General features: G+C 31.2%; 1 protein-coding gene and 1 long non-coding RNA gene across 4 annotated transcripts in view; both read right to left on the bottom strand.

Annotated features, from left to right (window-relative positions):
- Positions 1–13,148, bottom strand: part of LOC126755011 (putative uncharacterized protein DDB_G0272516) — a 35,397-nt gene that overhangs the window by 2,900 nt on the left and 19,349 nt on the right. The window contains exon 2 of one of the 3 annotated variants that reach the window (XM_050467290.1): positions 7,104–7,127. In XM_050467290.1, coding sequence (XP_050323247.1) covers positions 7,104–7,119 — 16 coding nt within the window. In that variant the 5' untranslated portion in view covers positions 7,120–7,127. Of the gene's footprint in view, positions 1–3,154; positions 3,455–3,485; positions 3,640–7,103; positions 7,128–13,148 lie in introns of those variants that run through there. The other 2 variants (XM_050467274.1, XM_050467281.1) reach the window with 2 other exon arrangements.
- Positions 6,121–7,094, bottom strand: LOC126755041 (uncharacterized). The gene is made up of 2 exons (XR_007666446.1): positions 6,972–7,094; positions 6,121–6,269 (listed from the first exon to the last, which is right to left on the bottom strand). It is a non-coding gene; the product is annotated as an uncharacterized LOC126755041 (long non-coding RNA).

The raw sequence follows: 13,148 nt of genomic DNA, 5'->3' as shown, positions 1-13,148 counted from the left end.
TACGAAAAACGTAAAAATATTTGTGGCAAGCATTTGTGTTGTATTTATCTCTGTATTGTAAGTTAACATTGACATTTACTTTATGCATACAAACATATGTAACATTAACCTCAAATTTCATTGATGACAAAAAATATATTTTTACATAAATTATAAAAAATCTTTAATCCGATGAACAAGCCGCGATTTCGAGATTATACAATTAAATATCAATAACTTATTCATTTAAGTCAAGATCAAACACGCAGGCATTTCCCACAGTTATCACTGTAGTCAACATATAACACTATATCATAGATACATACATACATATGTATGTATGTATTTCAAAAAGCTAACCGACTGATATAGGTAAATTTATCTGAGGAGTGCTAACCTTGCGATTGTTCTATAAAATTAACGATTGAAAATTTCGATTTTAAACCCCTAATAGCTCGAACGTATGTATGTATGATGTATCTTTAAAAATAATACTTCTAATAGCAACTTTCATGAAAAAATGTAAGTAAAAATATTATTTAGAAGCAAATATGTTGAATTTTTTATTTGGAAACATTAAAAATATTGGAAATTAGAAATAAAAAAAAATATAAGAAAAAATATATATTAAAAATATACATACTATGTATGTATGTATGTATGTATATGTATATTAAAAAAAACGTATTAAAAAATGTTGGGAAAAACTTACATTGAAAAAGAAATTGGAAAAAATATTTATGTAACTATAATATTAAAAAAAAAGTATTAGAAAAAACACATCTTGAAATTTTTTTTTGATATTTGTTTGAAATAAATAAATTGTTAGCTGTAGCCAATCACCTATTTTAAACACAAATATTATTTAACACCCCAGCTTAATACTTTCTTTTTAATTTTTTTCAAGACATTGTATGTAAAGCGTTTTCCAGGCCATCAACCATATCTTTCTTTTTAATATTTAAATATTTATAATGCTTTTATGTATTATATATTGACAATATGGTATGGTATGCATTAATACGTAACCCTGCTAAATGTAAAAGCTTTCTAAGCAAAATTAAAAATTGTGTTTATTTGAACAATCATTTATTATCATATTTTTTCAGATGTTATTCTCTAAGCTTTTAGTTTTAGAGAGATTTAACTTGCTCCTTGAATTAAGCACTTTATAACTAACGATAATTTTTTCTCGTATTTACATATATCGTTTATAGCTTATTTACTGTCAGATAAGTATGAACGAGCCAGTATAGATTTATATAATAAATAACAGCTCACAGATATAAAGCTTTCTCGACATTGTATGCACTTATATGTATGGATGTATTCGTATTTATATTTAACTATTTTTATAAATACTATGCACAATCATTTTTATTAATCAAACATATCATCATGTTAATTATAGGTAAATATGTATCAAGTGTATACAGGTACACACATGCACATGCAAAGTCATATTTTTATTGCAAGCGAGAGAAACTAGCGCAAAATTCATGAAATTCACCAAAACTTTAACCGTGGAAATTACTTTGCAACACATTTGATTACTTTGCACAAATACTCACATTTTTATAACACAAATTTAATAGATGGATTTATTTTCATGTGCATTGTTTATTTCTACGGATTTTTATTTATCGCAATTACGGATTGTTTATTTTCACGTGACGTCTAATTACGATTTTATTTTTTTTTACACATTTTTCATTGTACATACATACATACATACATATATGACTATTTATATACATACATATGTATGTACTTATATACTTAGACATAAATATTTAATATTTGCATTTGCTTTAAGCTATCTTTTGTGATTAAGCAGCGACCGCGACAGAAACTTTCGATATTCCAGAATATTGCGAATAGCAAACGTTACAATACTTAAATATTGCCCAGCCGTTTTCTTACTTGCATGCTGAACTCGACAAGTTAACTTAAATTTTAAACAAGTAAAAAGATCGCACAGCAAATTTATACATTACTTACAACAACAACAATAATGCAAACGACAATGAGGAAAAATCGAAAAATTTATTGTCAACCAGAGATACGAAACTATTATTTATATTTTAAATATTTTTTATAGTTTGATTTAATTTCATAAGTTAATAGTAGACAGTAAGCGGCAGCATATTGGTAGCGCAAACGTTGGAGCTACAGACCACCAACACCATGCCATGGCGCTTCGTGAATTTGAGAGCCGTCTCTCTCACGACGCTCTTTTTTTTTTGTCACAAATACGCGTGCTCGCTAAAGCGCTCTTTGTGCATTTATTTTTATTTTTTTCTGTTGTTTGCCGCGAAGCTTCAGCGATTTAACGGCAAATTATCGACGGTGGTAAGATTGCTCTCGTATTCTCATTCACATTTTAATCACCCCAAACCGCGCGCATTCGCTCTCACGTTCTTTCTCTCGCATTGCTCTCTATTTGCACATTCGTGCCGCTGTACGTACTGAGCAAAGTTGAAGAACAAAAAATTAAATATATTTTTCTACTTGCACAATGATATGTACAATTAGTTTAGCGTAAAAAACTATTTAATATTGCTGGTCGCTGCTGTTTATATTACATATTATTTATGAAATCAAAAAATCTTTGAACTTTAAAAGAATGGTAAAAAATAAACGTAAATTTGCTGCAGAACTTCGTTGGCATTTTGTTACAATGAAAGTTTTTAATATGGCAAATGTTTTATAATAACTCGCATTGATTATATTAAATATTTTTTGTATGTATGTATGTAAATAAAAAGTGTGCACATGGCTATGTAAGCGTGTATGTATATAAAATACATATACAATATTTTTATATGTGTTTGTGTTTGCTTACTATTAATGCATATATGTATTTACATATATATTTGCGCAGATATACTTTATAATTTATTAGAGGTTCCTCGGTCATCGCACTACCCCTCCGCTCAACAACTTTCATGGCATAAAAATCCATGTTATCTGCGGTACAGCGCGCCGTGCGGCCTATCGCTTGTATGTCTATTGTGAATTGTGCTATAATTTTTACATGTCGACTTTTTCAACTTAAATTTAATACTATATGCATGTACATACTATGTTTATATGCATGTAATTATATAAATAATTAGTATCTACAACATTTATGCTTTTAAAAATATTTTATGTAAAACAAAGAAATACTTACCAATTTGATTATCCATTTAAACAGAAATATTTATTTTCACAATTAAATAATATGCGCGAAAAAAAAATATTTTTTATTTCAAAAAATTTCTACGCATAAAAATGCACGTCAAAAATCGATTTTTAGCCAACTATTTTTTTATTTTTATTTTCTCTACTCTCTTTTAAATATGTATGATTTCATAAGTAAAATACATTTAAGTTTTAAAATATTATTTGTCGTTCGGCACATATAACCCGTTCTCCGCTGCAAACACAACAAACGACCGCACACAACGACAATAATTTTAAAACTAAAATATGAAATTTTATTATTTTGCTTTAACACTTACGCTGCTCCTCGTACAAACATCGTGTTACGCTTAAATATAATGAAAATGTAAAAATGACGAGCCAAGGCAACAGAAGAAAATATATAAATTTATAATGGCAATTCACATGTATAAGTTTTTCGAATATTTGTAATGGCATTAAAACACGAAGGCGCGCTCACGCCGAACATGATAAAAACAAAATGCAGAATACACATACACAGTAGCATACATAAGAGAGCGAAAAACTACCGCGGTGAGAGTACAGTTGCTCTTCGTTTGGTTCTTACCTACATCGGACTATCGCTTGAAACGTGTATGTGTAAGCGTTGCGCTGCTGTGCCTCTCTTTAGTTGCAAGTAATGGTTCAGAGTCTTGAAACATACCGGTTTTGCGTCTTGTGTTGCGACTCGGTACATGCAACATTGTTAATTTGCCATTTAGCCCAACTGACAAAACGTAAATGGCAAGGTAGCGCCACCAGCTTCTAACGAGGCAGCTTTTAATCGAGTTTTTGTCACATTTTTTTTTTTATTTTATTAAAAAATTTAGTTAATCTCATTATCAACTACCAATCGAACAATTTATTGCAATTCTGTGAGTTTTTTGAAGGATAAAAATACATAAATTAGTTTTTTATGCACAGTTTGTCACAAAGTTGGTAACACGCATATAAAATAAATAATACATACAAATGTAAACGATCAGCTTGACTAGCTGAGTCGTCTGTTTATCTATCTGTATGTGCCCGAAGTAGTCCCTCAATTTTTGTGATATCGTTCTGAAATTTTGCACACGTTCTTTTCTCAACAAGAAGCTGAACATACATACATATGTATGTATGTCGGAACCGCCGATATCGGCTCGCTATAGCATATATCTTCCATAGAAATTGATCGAACTCTTGTATGGAAAACTTTTTTATTGAATTTCAAAATCGTTATAAATTGGCTACAAATTTAAATTTAAATTATGAAGAACCGAGTGAAAAATATTAGACAATATATAAAAATTCAACGGTTAGTATTTTGAAAAATTTATTAAAAATTAGAAAAGCTGTACTTTATAATACAATTACTAGATTTAAACTAAATGGCTTACTGGGTTTCTCTCTTGCAGCAGCTCTCCCTAATTACTTTAAATATCAGTCGCGAAAATACATAACTGTAACTATATTTACATATTTGCATACCGTAAATACATGCAGACTTGTTTATGTAGTCGCAAGATAAAGAAAAGCTAAAAAATTAATTAAAAAATGTTTATAGAACAGTGAGAAAAAGCGTGACAAAGGCAATCTCTCGTGTTATTAGAGAAGATTTTAATAAAGAACGCATGTAGATAAGATACATATGCAATAAATTGTTGCAAATATACATAAAAACAGGACACTCATGAAAAATCGTTAGAAATTCACATATATGCATACATACATACATATCGCCATCTAAAATGTAAATCAACGTAACATCGCTTTTCATAAGTTTAAAGGCGAAGGAAAAACGATGTAATAGAAACCACTCATATTGAAACAAAAATTTGAGCTTTGGTTATAAAATGGTTATGTCTGACAGTGTTTTACATTTTAGGTGACGATATATGAGTGTATGTATTAATAATCTAGGGTTTAACAAAAAAATTAAATTGATATAAAAAATTTTTGTTATGTAATTATATCAATGCCAATTAATAACTCATTAACTTAAGTAAATGTTTGCCACGCTGCCACATTTATGTCCACATGTATGTATGTATAATAAAATTACACTTATGTATATCATAATATCATATCTGCTTGTAGCTGCATATTTTATCAATATTTATAGCTGTGTATGTATGCTTGTATTTTTATTTAATTTAATTTTTTACTTAAATATGCGTTTGGCATTTTTCTATTTTATGTTCGTATTTCCGCTTATTAACTCTCTTCACACACACGCACACATCCGCTGAAGAGACCGTATAACACGCTCTTCGTTACGCGCTCACATCTAACTCTTACGCTCTTTCGATAATAGCTGAGATATTTTATTTACTATTTTAAGTATTTACTTTTATGTTTTAATTTAATATGTACAAAATGTGGGTAGAGAAAATTTTCTTTGTTGGTTGAAAAATAAATTAAAATAATAAAAAATGAAATAAATGAGAAAGCGTATGGCAAAATCGATAAAGACGGTGAATATCTTATGGGGGCGCTATTTTTAGTTGGTACGCATGTGTGTGTGTGTGTACGAGTAAAGGTAATTATTTTCAATTGAATATTTGAAAAATATATATAAGAATGTATCAGTGTTTATTTTTTTTATGTGCCTATGATATATTATATATATATTAAACAATTTAGAAAATTAAAAAAAAAAATTGAAATTTATAAAAAAAATTTATAACAAAATTTAAAATTTTTTTTTGTTTTTTTTTCTTTTCAATATTTTTGAAAGTTAGTGCCTCACAAATTCCAAATTGTTTGACATTGACGCTAGAAGAACTTAAAATAAACATTTTTCTATTTTTAAATGGAAATTTTCGAAAACAAAAACAAATTACGAAAAATTTTCCGTCGCAAGCAATTCTTCTTCTTTATTGTCTACGCCAACCTTTATTGTCTACGCCTACCGCTTATATAGCCGAGTTATAGTCAAGTTAACAACAGCGCGCCAGTAGTTCTTCTTGTTTGGCGCTAATTGGAGATTCCAAGTGTAGCCACCAGGTCCTTCTCCACTTGGTCTTTCCATCGAAGTCATTTCGAGTCCATTCGAACGACTTGACCTAGCCAGCATAGCCGCTGTCTCTTAACTCGCTGAACTATGACAGTATCGTCGCAAACAATTACAATAAAAAAAATATAAAAAAAAAAATTAAAAAAAAAAAAAAAAAAAAAAAAAAAAAAAAAAAAAAATAAAAAAAAAAAAAAAAAAAATAAAAAAAAAAAAAAAAAATAAAAAAATAAAAAAAAAAATATATGACATTTTTTGTCTGTCTGAATTCGGTTCTATAAATAACAGATGGTCAGGATTATGCCGCTTTTGTAATGTTTACTAAATGGAAGTTGATATCGTGACAGCCTCTCGGTAAAAACGTGTTTACAGTTTCAAGTGACTATAAAGCGCGCATCCTCTCAAGGGCGTATCTCCAAAACTATTAGTCGGTTAAACTTGAACACTTAGTACAATATTCTAGTGATGCCATAAATTTAAATAAAACAAAAAAAAAATTTATGAAAAATTCCATGAAATCCCTTTTAATAATTGTCACTAGTTGTATCAACAGGTAGCAATTTGCTTCAGACTTGCTCTTACCATCTTTACCTGGCTTTTTACACTACCTCATCACACTCAACATTTTCACGTTTCTAATATAAAATTAATATTAATATATATTTTTTTAATTTTAAAATTATTAATTTTTTTAATTACACTTTGTCCAAACTTTTTAGAAAAGTAAACAAAATGAGAAGCAGAATTTATAATTTCTAGAATCTTCTTGAATTATTTCATTACGACTTACCTGTTTGTACATGCCAAACAAATCATTTTTGTTAGAAAATATATATGTAATTTTCAAAAACTATGAACAGAAAATTCTAAATTCTGACTAAATTGAAGATTCTTGTTCCAAAGTTAAAATATAGAGACGTACGTATTGGATGTGTCATTCAAAAATCTGTAAAATAGAAAAAAATATTAATTAGAATTTGTTTTGGTGAAAATTCGTTACATACTAATAAAACGGTAAGTGAACTTAATATTTTTTTTAGCAATTAATTAGCGGTTTTAAACGACACTTCGGTTGAGTATTAAAATTTATTGCAAAATATCCGACATAAAAAAGTGCTCAGAGCATAGAAAAGAGAAATTCTAAAAATTATTTCTGCACCCTTTTTATAAATAATAAAAAAAAAAACATTTTTTTCGACTGATGAAAATATTATAAAATATTTTGCTTGAAAATCGTCAGGCAAGTGTTAGAAGGATAGCAAAAGAGCTCAACATCTCTCGCGAGTCCGTTCGAATGATTTTGGTGGATATTTTAGGTATGAGACGCACTCTTGCTTGACACACGTCCTGATAAAGCTGTTTTTTTTTTCAAAAACAGTATGATTGTGACCGAATTTAAAGCCAAAAACGCAATAAATACCATCGATCAACCACCGTATTAACCAGATTTGGTTCCGTGTGATTTTCTCTTGTTACCCAAACTGAAATTATCGCTCCGTCGAAAAGTGTTTCAAAGACCGGAGAAGTCGTTAACATAAGTGTATTTTATCTGGTGGCGATTACTTTGAAGGCGACAAAATAAATATTGATGAATAATCAAACATCTTGCGTTTTTTTACATTTTCCGGGTATTTTTTTGTCACAATTTATTATAAGAATATACAGTTGAAGTTTTGAAGATAACAAATTAAATATTTTTTACAGTTCCACGCGAACTTTGCGGCGCTAAAAAAGCCTTCGGTGTTCTCCGTGGATAAAAAATATAAAAAATAAATTGCGACAGCAGTTGGACGAACACCATACAATGACAAAAAAATTACAAAATGGCGGTGTTTAAAAAATAGTTGAATTTTAACTAAAATTTTGGTCGGTCAACATCGAGTTTATCGTTCGCCATGGATGGTAATGATATTTCTTGCCTCATTTCCGATGATGCCGCCATACCACAATCCACACCAAGTGACATTCTTTGAGGATGCAATTGCGTTTCCTGAACCACACGAAGACTTGAGCCATCCAATTAGCGACAATTTTGTTTGTTGACCAAGCCATTAAGCCAGAAATTGGCATTATCTGTTATGCGCGAAGCGCTCTTACAGTAGCCAACGGAGAACGTGAATTTTCAAGCGTTCTAACCTAACCTAAACCTTACTGAACGCACTGACAAGATTTAACACAAATCGGTATATAAACATGGCCGTCATGAGCTCTTAAAACCACATTATCTATATGGACGTTGTACATATGTATAGCCTATCCAAAGCCATAAATGCTGTTATTTTCAAAAAATCCTCTTTTGAGAAAAACAAAACTGATGAAACTATGAAACTGATTTAACTGAGCGGTTACATTTAAGAAGGCATAACACAAAAACTATTTGAGATATATGTATGTATGTATGTAGATTTAAAATTTTGGTATGTTATTTTTGTAGGTTTCGAAATCGAAATGTGGAAAGAAACCCCGTTTTATTTTATAATTTCACACTATATACCACATATTAACGCATCTGCTGGGTTATAAAAATTGTGATTTTTCAAGTATCCTAAATGTATGCTTCGATTTTAGTGTGATATTACAGTGTATGAATGTTCATAACAAATTCTTGTGCTTTTTTGATGCTTGTGTAATAATATTCCATGCATTTCTTTAAATTTTAATATTATACTAGTTTTTTTCACTTTTGTACACATGCATAAACACTATTTTACAGATATCGCGTAAACCAAAGATTTATTTTCACTTTCATATTTTCATCACACACAGTCGAAGACACTTGTTGCTCACGTGAACCGCACATAGGCCGGGACAAGTGCAATATTAGCTTGAAATGCATAATAAAACATTGTCACTTTCCCGCCCTGCGTGCAATTCCATGCTGACTCGATGCGTGTGTGCATTTGATGAAACTTACAAACGGCATATTTAATATCTTCTTTGAACTCAAAACTAAAATACTTCGTCGAGATACAGCTGCAGCCGCATTAGTATATGCATTTAATGCATATTTCGTTGCATAATTATCATTTGGAGTATAAATAAATTGCATACATTGTTTTCGAACAATTTCGAATGAATAAAAGAAAATCTACTGCTCAACATCTTCTTCATAAAGCAATAAAATCCGATTGCCGCTTAAGTATTGAATTTCCGCCCTTCGCATACATATGTAGTATCCAGGTATATGTGTGCGTTGAGCATCCTTTGCTGCACAATGAGAAAGTACAACAAAAACAAAACGCCTGCATCCTGCCAGACTAGGTTCGTGCATCCGCCACCGCCGCTTTTAACGGTAAGATAATGTGCCAACGCCAATTGAGTAACTCGCACATACTACATACTTATAGCATATATGCAGACAAATAGCGCGAACAAGTGAATCATTAAAATTTTAGCCATCACACATACAAAAAAGACATTTTTTGTACTTTGGCTCTTATGTCTGGCATAGAAATTTGGCAAGGTAGCAAGTAACACCATGTGGTCTGGAGTCGGCGGTAACGTCTACTCCTCCTCCACGCCCTGCGCAGTTTTACGCTTATTTCGGCTTGTTGCAAACTCGTCATGTATGTAGATATGTAAATATGTATGCATGCACTAGTAGTCGTGCATTTGTTGGTATGCTACTCCCTCCATGGCGTGTCGGTGTCTGTGTCTTCGATCTCATCGATTTTTTGCACATTTTACCTTGACGATTACCTCCTTCAGCGAAGGACTGTGCATCTTCAATGTCTGCACACACAAGTGTTCAACAAATATACATATATGTATGTATGTAAAGCGCTCTTCATGATGCTTGCTCTACTCCAGTTGTTGTCTGTTGTCGGCTGTTTATACCTTTTCTTGCTTCTCAAACAAATCATGCGGAAAATGCTTTTATTTTCAGTTGAAATGCTTTTATTGTTCAAGTATTATATGTCAATATGCTCTCTGTTACGTTTTTTTTATATTTTTATTTTGGCGTATTAAATAATGGTACAAGCTGTTGGGTCTACACTTCAGTAGTGCTGGTTGGTTACCTGAGATTGGTCTGAATGTTCAGCATAAAACGCACAAAAATGATTTTTTTTTACTTAAAATGTGCCACTGGAAACGAAGCGGCATCGATCATGCCGATCTTTGCACACCTACATAAACACATATAGACGTACATACATGCATATTCTGGTGGTGTATGTGCTTTGCCGGTTCGTGGTGGATCTTACTGCAGGTATAGCTGGTACCTATAACCATTTGGAATAAACACAAACAACATAAATTTGCTCCAAATACAGCATTTAGTTGTATTCAAGTTGAGATAATTTGATCCTTGTGAAATGTGGCAGTACAGCTACGTGTAAAATAATAAGACAACCAGGCAGGCGAATCCTCTAAATGATACTTTTCAGCTCTCTGTCAGGATCAATTAATTTTTTATTGTCTTATTAAATTCTACAACACCTCAAGAATATTTTCAAATTGATTAGAGAAATAGTTTCAGAGATACTTCTGCGCTCGAGGCTAGCTAGGCTAAATGCGCCGTCTTTAAACGCGTTTTTCTCGAAACTCTGTTTTTGAAGTCGGTTGGCAAGATTACTCGAGAGCTACTCAACCGATCTTCATGAAATTTTACACAGGTATTTGAGATACAATTCTTAAGCACTTGGACGAAAGACTTTTTTTCGACTACAACTATTTGAAAAATAAATGTCGCGAAATTTTCACTGAAAATTGTTGAAAAAGGCTGTTTTTACCCGAGAAAATCCATGTAACTCCTTAATGAAATAACAGACAATGCGAACATATTCAGCACTCTAAAAAGATCACGTGATTATTTTTATTGCTTCCGTAAAATTTCTATTAATGTTATATTATAAATTGTATGGCTATTGCTTGGATTTTTTTTTAATATCAATTACTTATGATATGCCGTGAAAATGCTATATTAAATTGCCAAAAGTGTCATCCGTCTGGCTACCGAACAAATACAAAAATACTAAGTCACTAAAAACGATATACAATGAAATTTCCGAACGGGCTGACAGACGGAACACGATTTCGAAAGGCCTGCAGGACGATTATTGGCCTAACGACAGCTCACAACCTACTGGCAACACATGCGCGCCAGATAGGCATAAGTAACGACGATACATGCAGAAAATGCAGAATAGTAGGCATGAGGCAGCCTCTTTTTAGCATTATTTAGAATCCGTCTTAAACACCTAGGAACTTCGTAATTCAAGGGACTAAATGAAGTATCAAAATTAGATATCAAGACGCGCTTAAAGTACGCCTGAATTATAAATATTTTAGCTCAAATTAAACAGAGCCTTCAACTGGCAATACTAAGGGCCAGTAGGTCTATTTAAGGCGTGTTTGCCGGCCAGTATAACCTTAACTTAACTTAACCAAGACATTTTGAACATTCTGACGGAATATATCTATATTCCTATATATTTTTATACTTTGGAAAGGGTATACTAGGTATGTCACGAAGTTGTTAACACCCAGAAGAAACAATATCGGAAACAATATAAATATCAGTGCAACGAACTGAGTCGTTTTTGCTCCGTTTATCCATCTGCTAGCCTTTATACATAAGTATATGTACCTGTAATAGTCCTTCAATTTTTGAGTTATCGTACTGAAATTTTCTCCATTTTCACCACAAAAAGCGGCTTATTTTGCGGAACCATCGATATCGGACTACTATAGGATATAGCTGTCATAGCAATTGACCGATCCAAATAAAGTTGCTGTATAAAAAAAATTTAAATGACAAAATCATCAAATTTTGCATAGCTTATTTTCCAAAGCGTGGCTACAATATCCGAAAATATTTTTCAGATCGGACCACTGCAGCATATAGCTGCGGTATGAATGATGTGGTTACTATTAGAAATGCATCTGTAAAGGGTATAATTGCTTCGGTGCAAACGAAATAAAGAAGCGAAAAAAAATTTCAAAGTAAAGGAGTATTAAATATATACATACAGTGGACCAATAAAGTTTACATACACCTAGTTCTATTAAATTTCGACACGTTTATTTGTTTCAAAATGGATAAATTTTGTGGTTTTTTTTCTATCCATTTCATGATATGTATATTTAGCATTAAATATAGCATATCAAAATATTTTTTTTTTTACACAAATAAAAAAAATTTAAGTTAAAGCTTAAAATGAGCATAATTTATATCAAAAAAGTTTACGTACACTTATGAATGTTTATATAAATCAAAAGTAATTACAATACTTTTAACGGGTTTTGGCCTACATTTTGTTGCTATTAGTGTCCCTAGGCATCGTTGTATGCTCCCCACTCAATTTCTAGTATTATTTCCGGATATTTTGACCCATTAAGTCCATGATCCAGCTTTTTGGCCTTATTTTGATGAAATTCGATGTTTTCGAATACGGTTTTCCAAAAAGTTCCAGATATTTTGAATAGGATTAATGTCTAGCGATTGCGGGACCTATGGAGTTATTTTTATTTCCATAACAACCATTCACGTACAAGATAAGTTGTGTGTTTTGGGTCGTTATCCTGTGGTAAATAGAAATGGCTGCTATTAACAGCCGATTTAAGCACACTTAAAATTTAAATCTTTTTCTTCAAATGCTCAGATACATATGCTTATATATTTTTGAAATGTACACAAAAAATAAATCCAAACAGTAAGGAATTTGTTGAAGAGTGCTGGTTATCATAGACTAGTCGCGCGTCGTAAGCCATACACATATAAGGCTAATAAAAAGAAAATGTCGGCGTTTGCTAAACAATATTTAAACAAACCGTATTGGTTTAAAACATTGTGTTCACCGACTTTTCAAAATTTAATAAATTATTCATAGATCACGAAAAGCAATAGAGTACAAAATGTATCCAAAAAGCACTTATAATGTTATGCGGGATTTATGCATCTAAAGTTGGACATTTTTTTTAAAATGTAACATATGTATCTGAACATTTTAGGAAAAAATTTAAA

Source organism: Bactrocera neohumeralis, chromosome 2 (genome assembly GCF_024586455.1).
Source record: "Bactrocera neohumeralis isolate Rockhampton chromosome 2, APGP_CSIRO_Bneo_wtdbg2-racon-allhic-juicebox.fasta_v2, whole genome shotgun sequence".
NCBI classification, from domain to species: Eukaryota; Metazoa; Arthropoda; class Insecta; order Diptera; family Tephritidae; genus Bactrocera; species Bactrocera neohumeralis.
The sequence above is the reverse complement of the archived record's forward strand: the minus strand, read 5'-3'. Positions and strand labels throughout refer to the sequence as shown.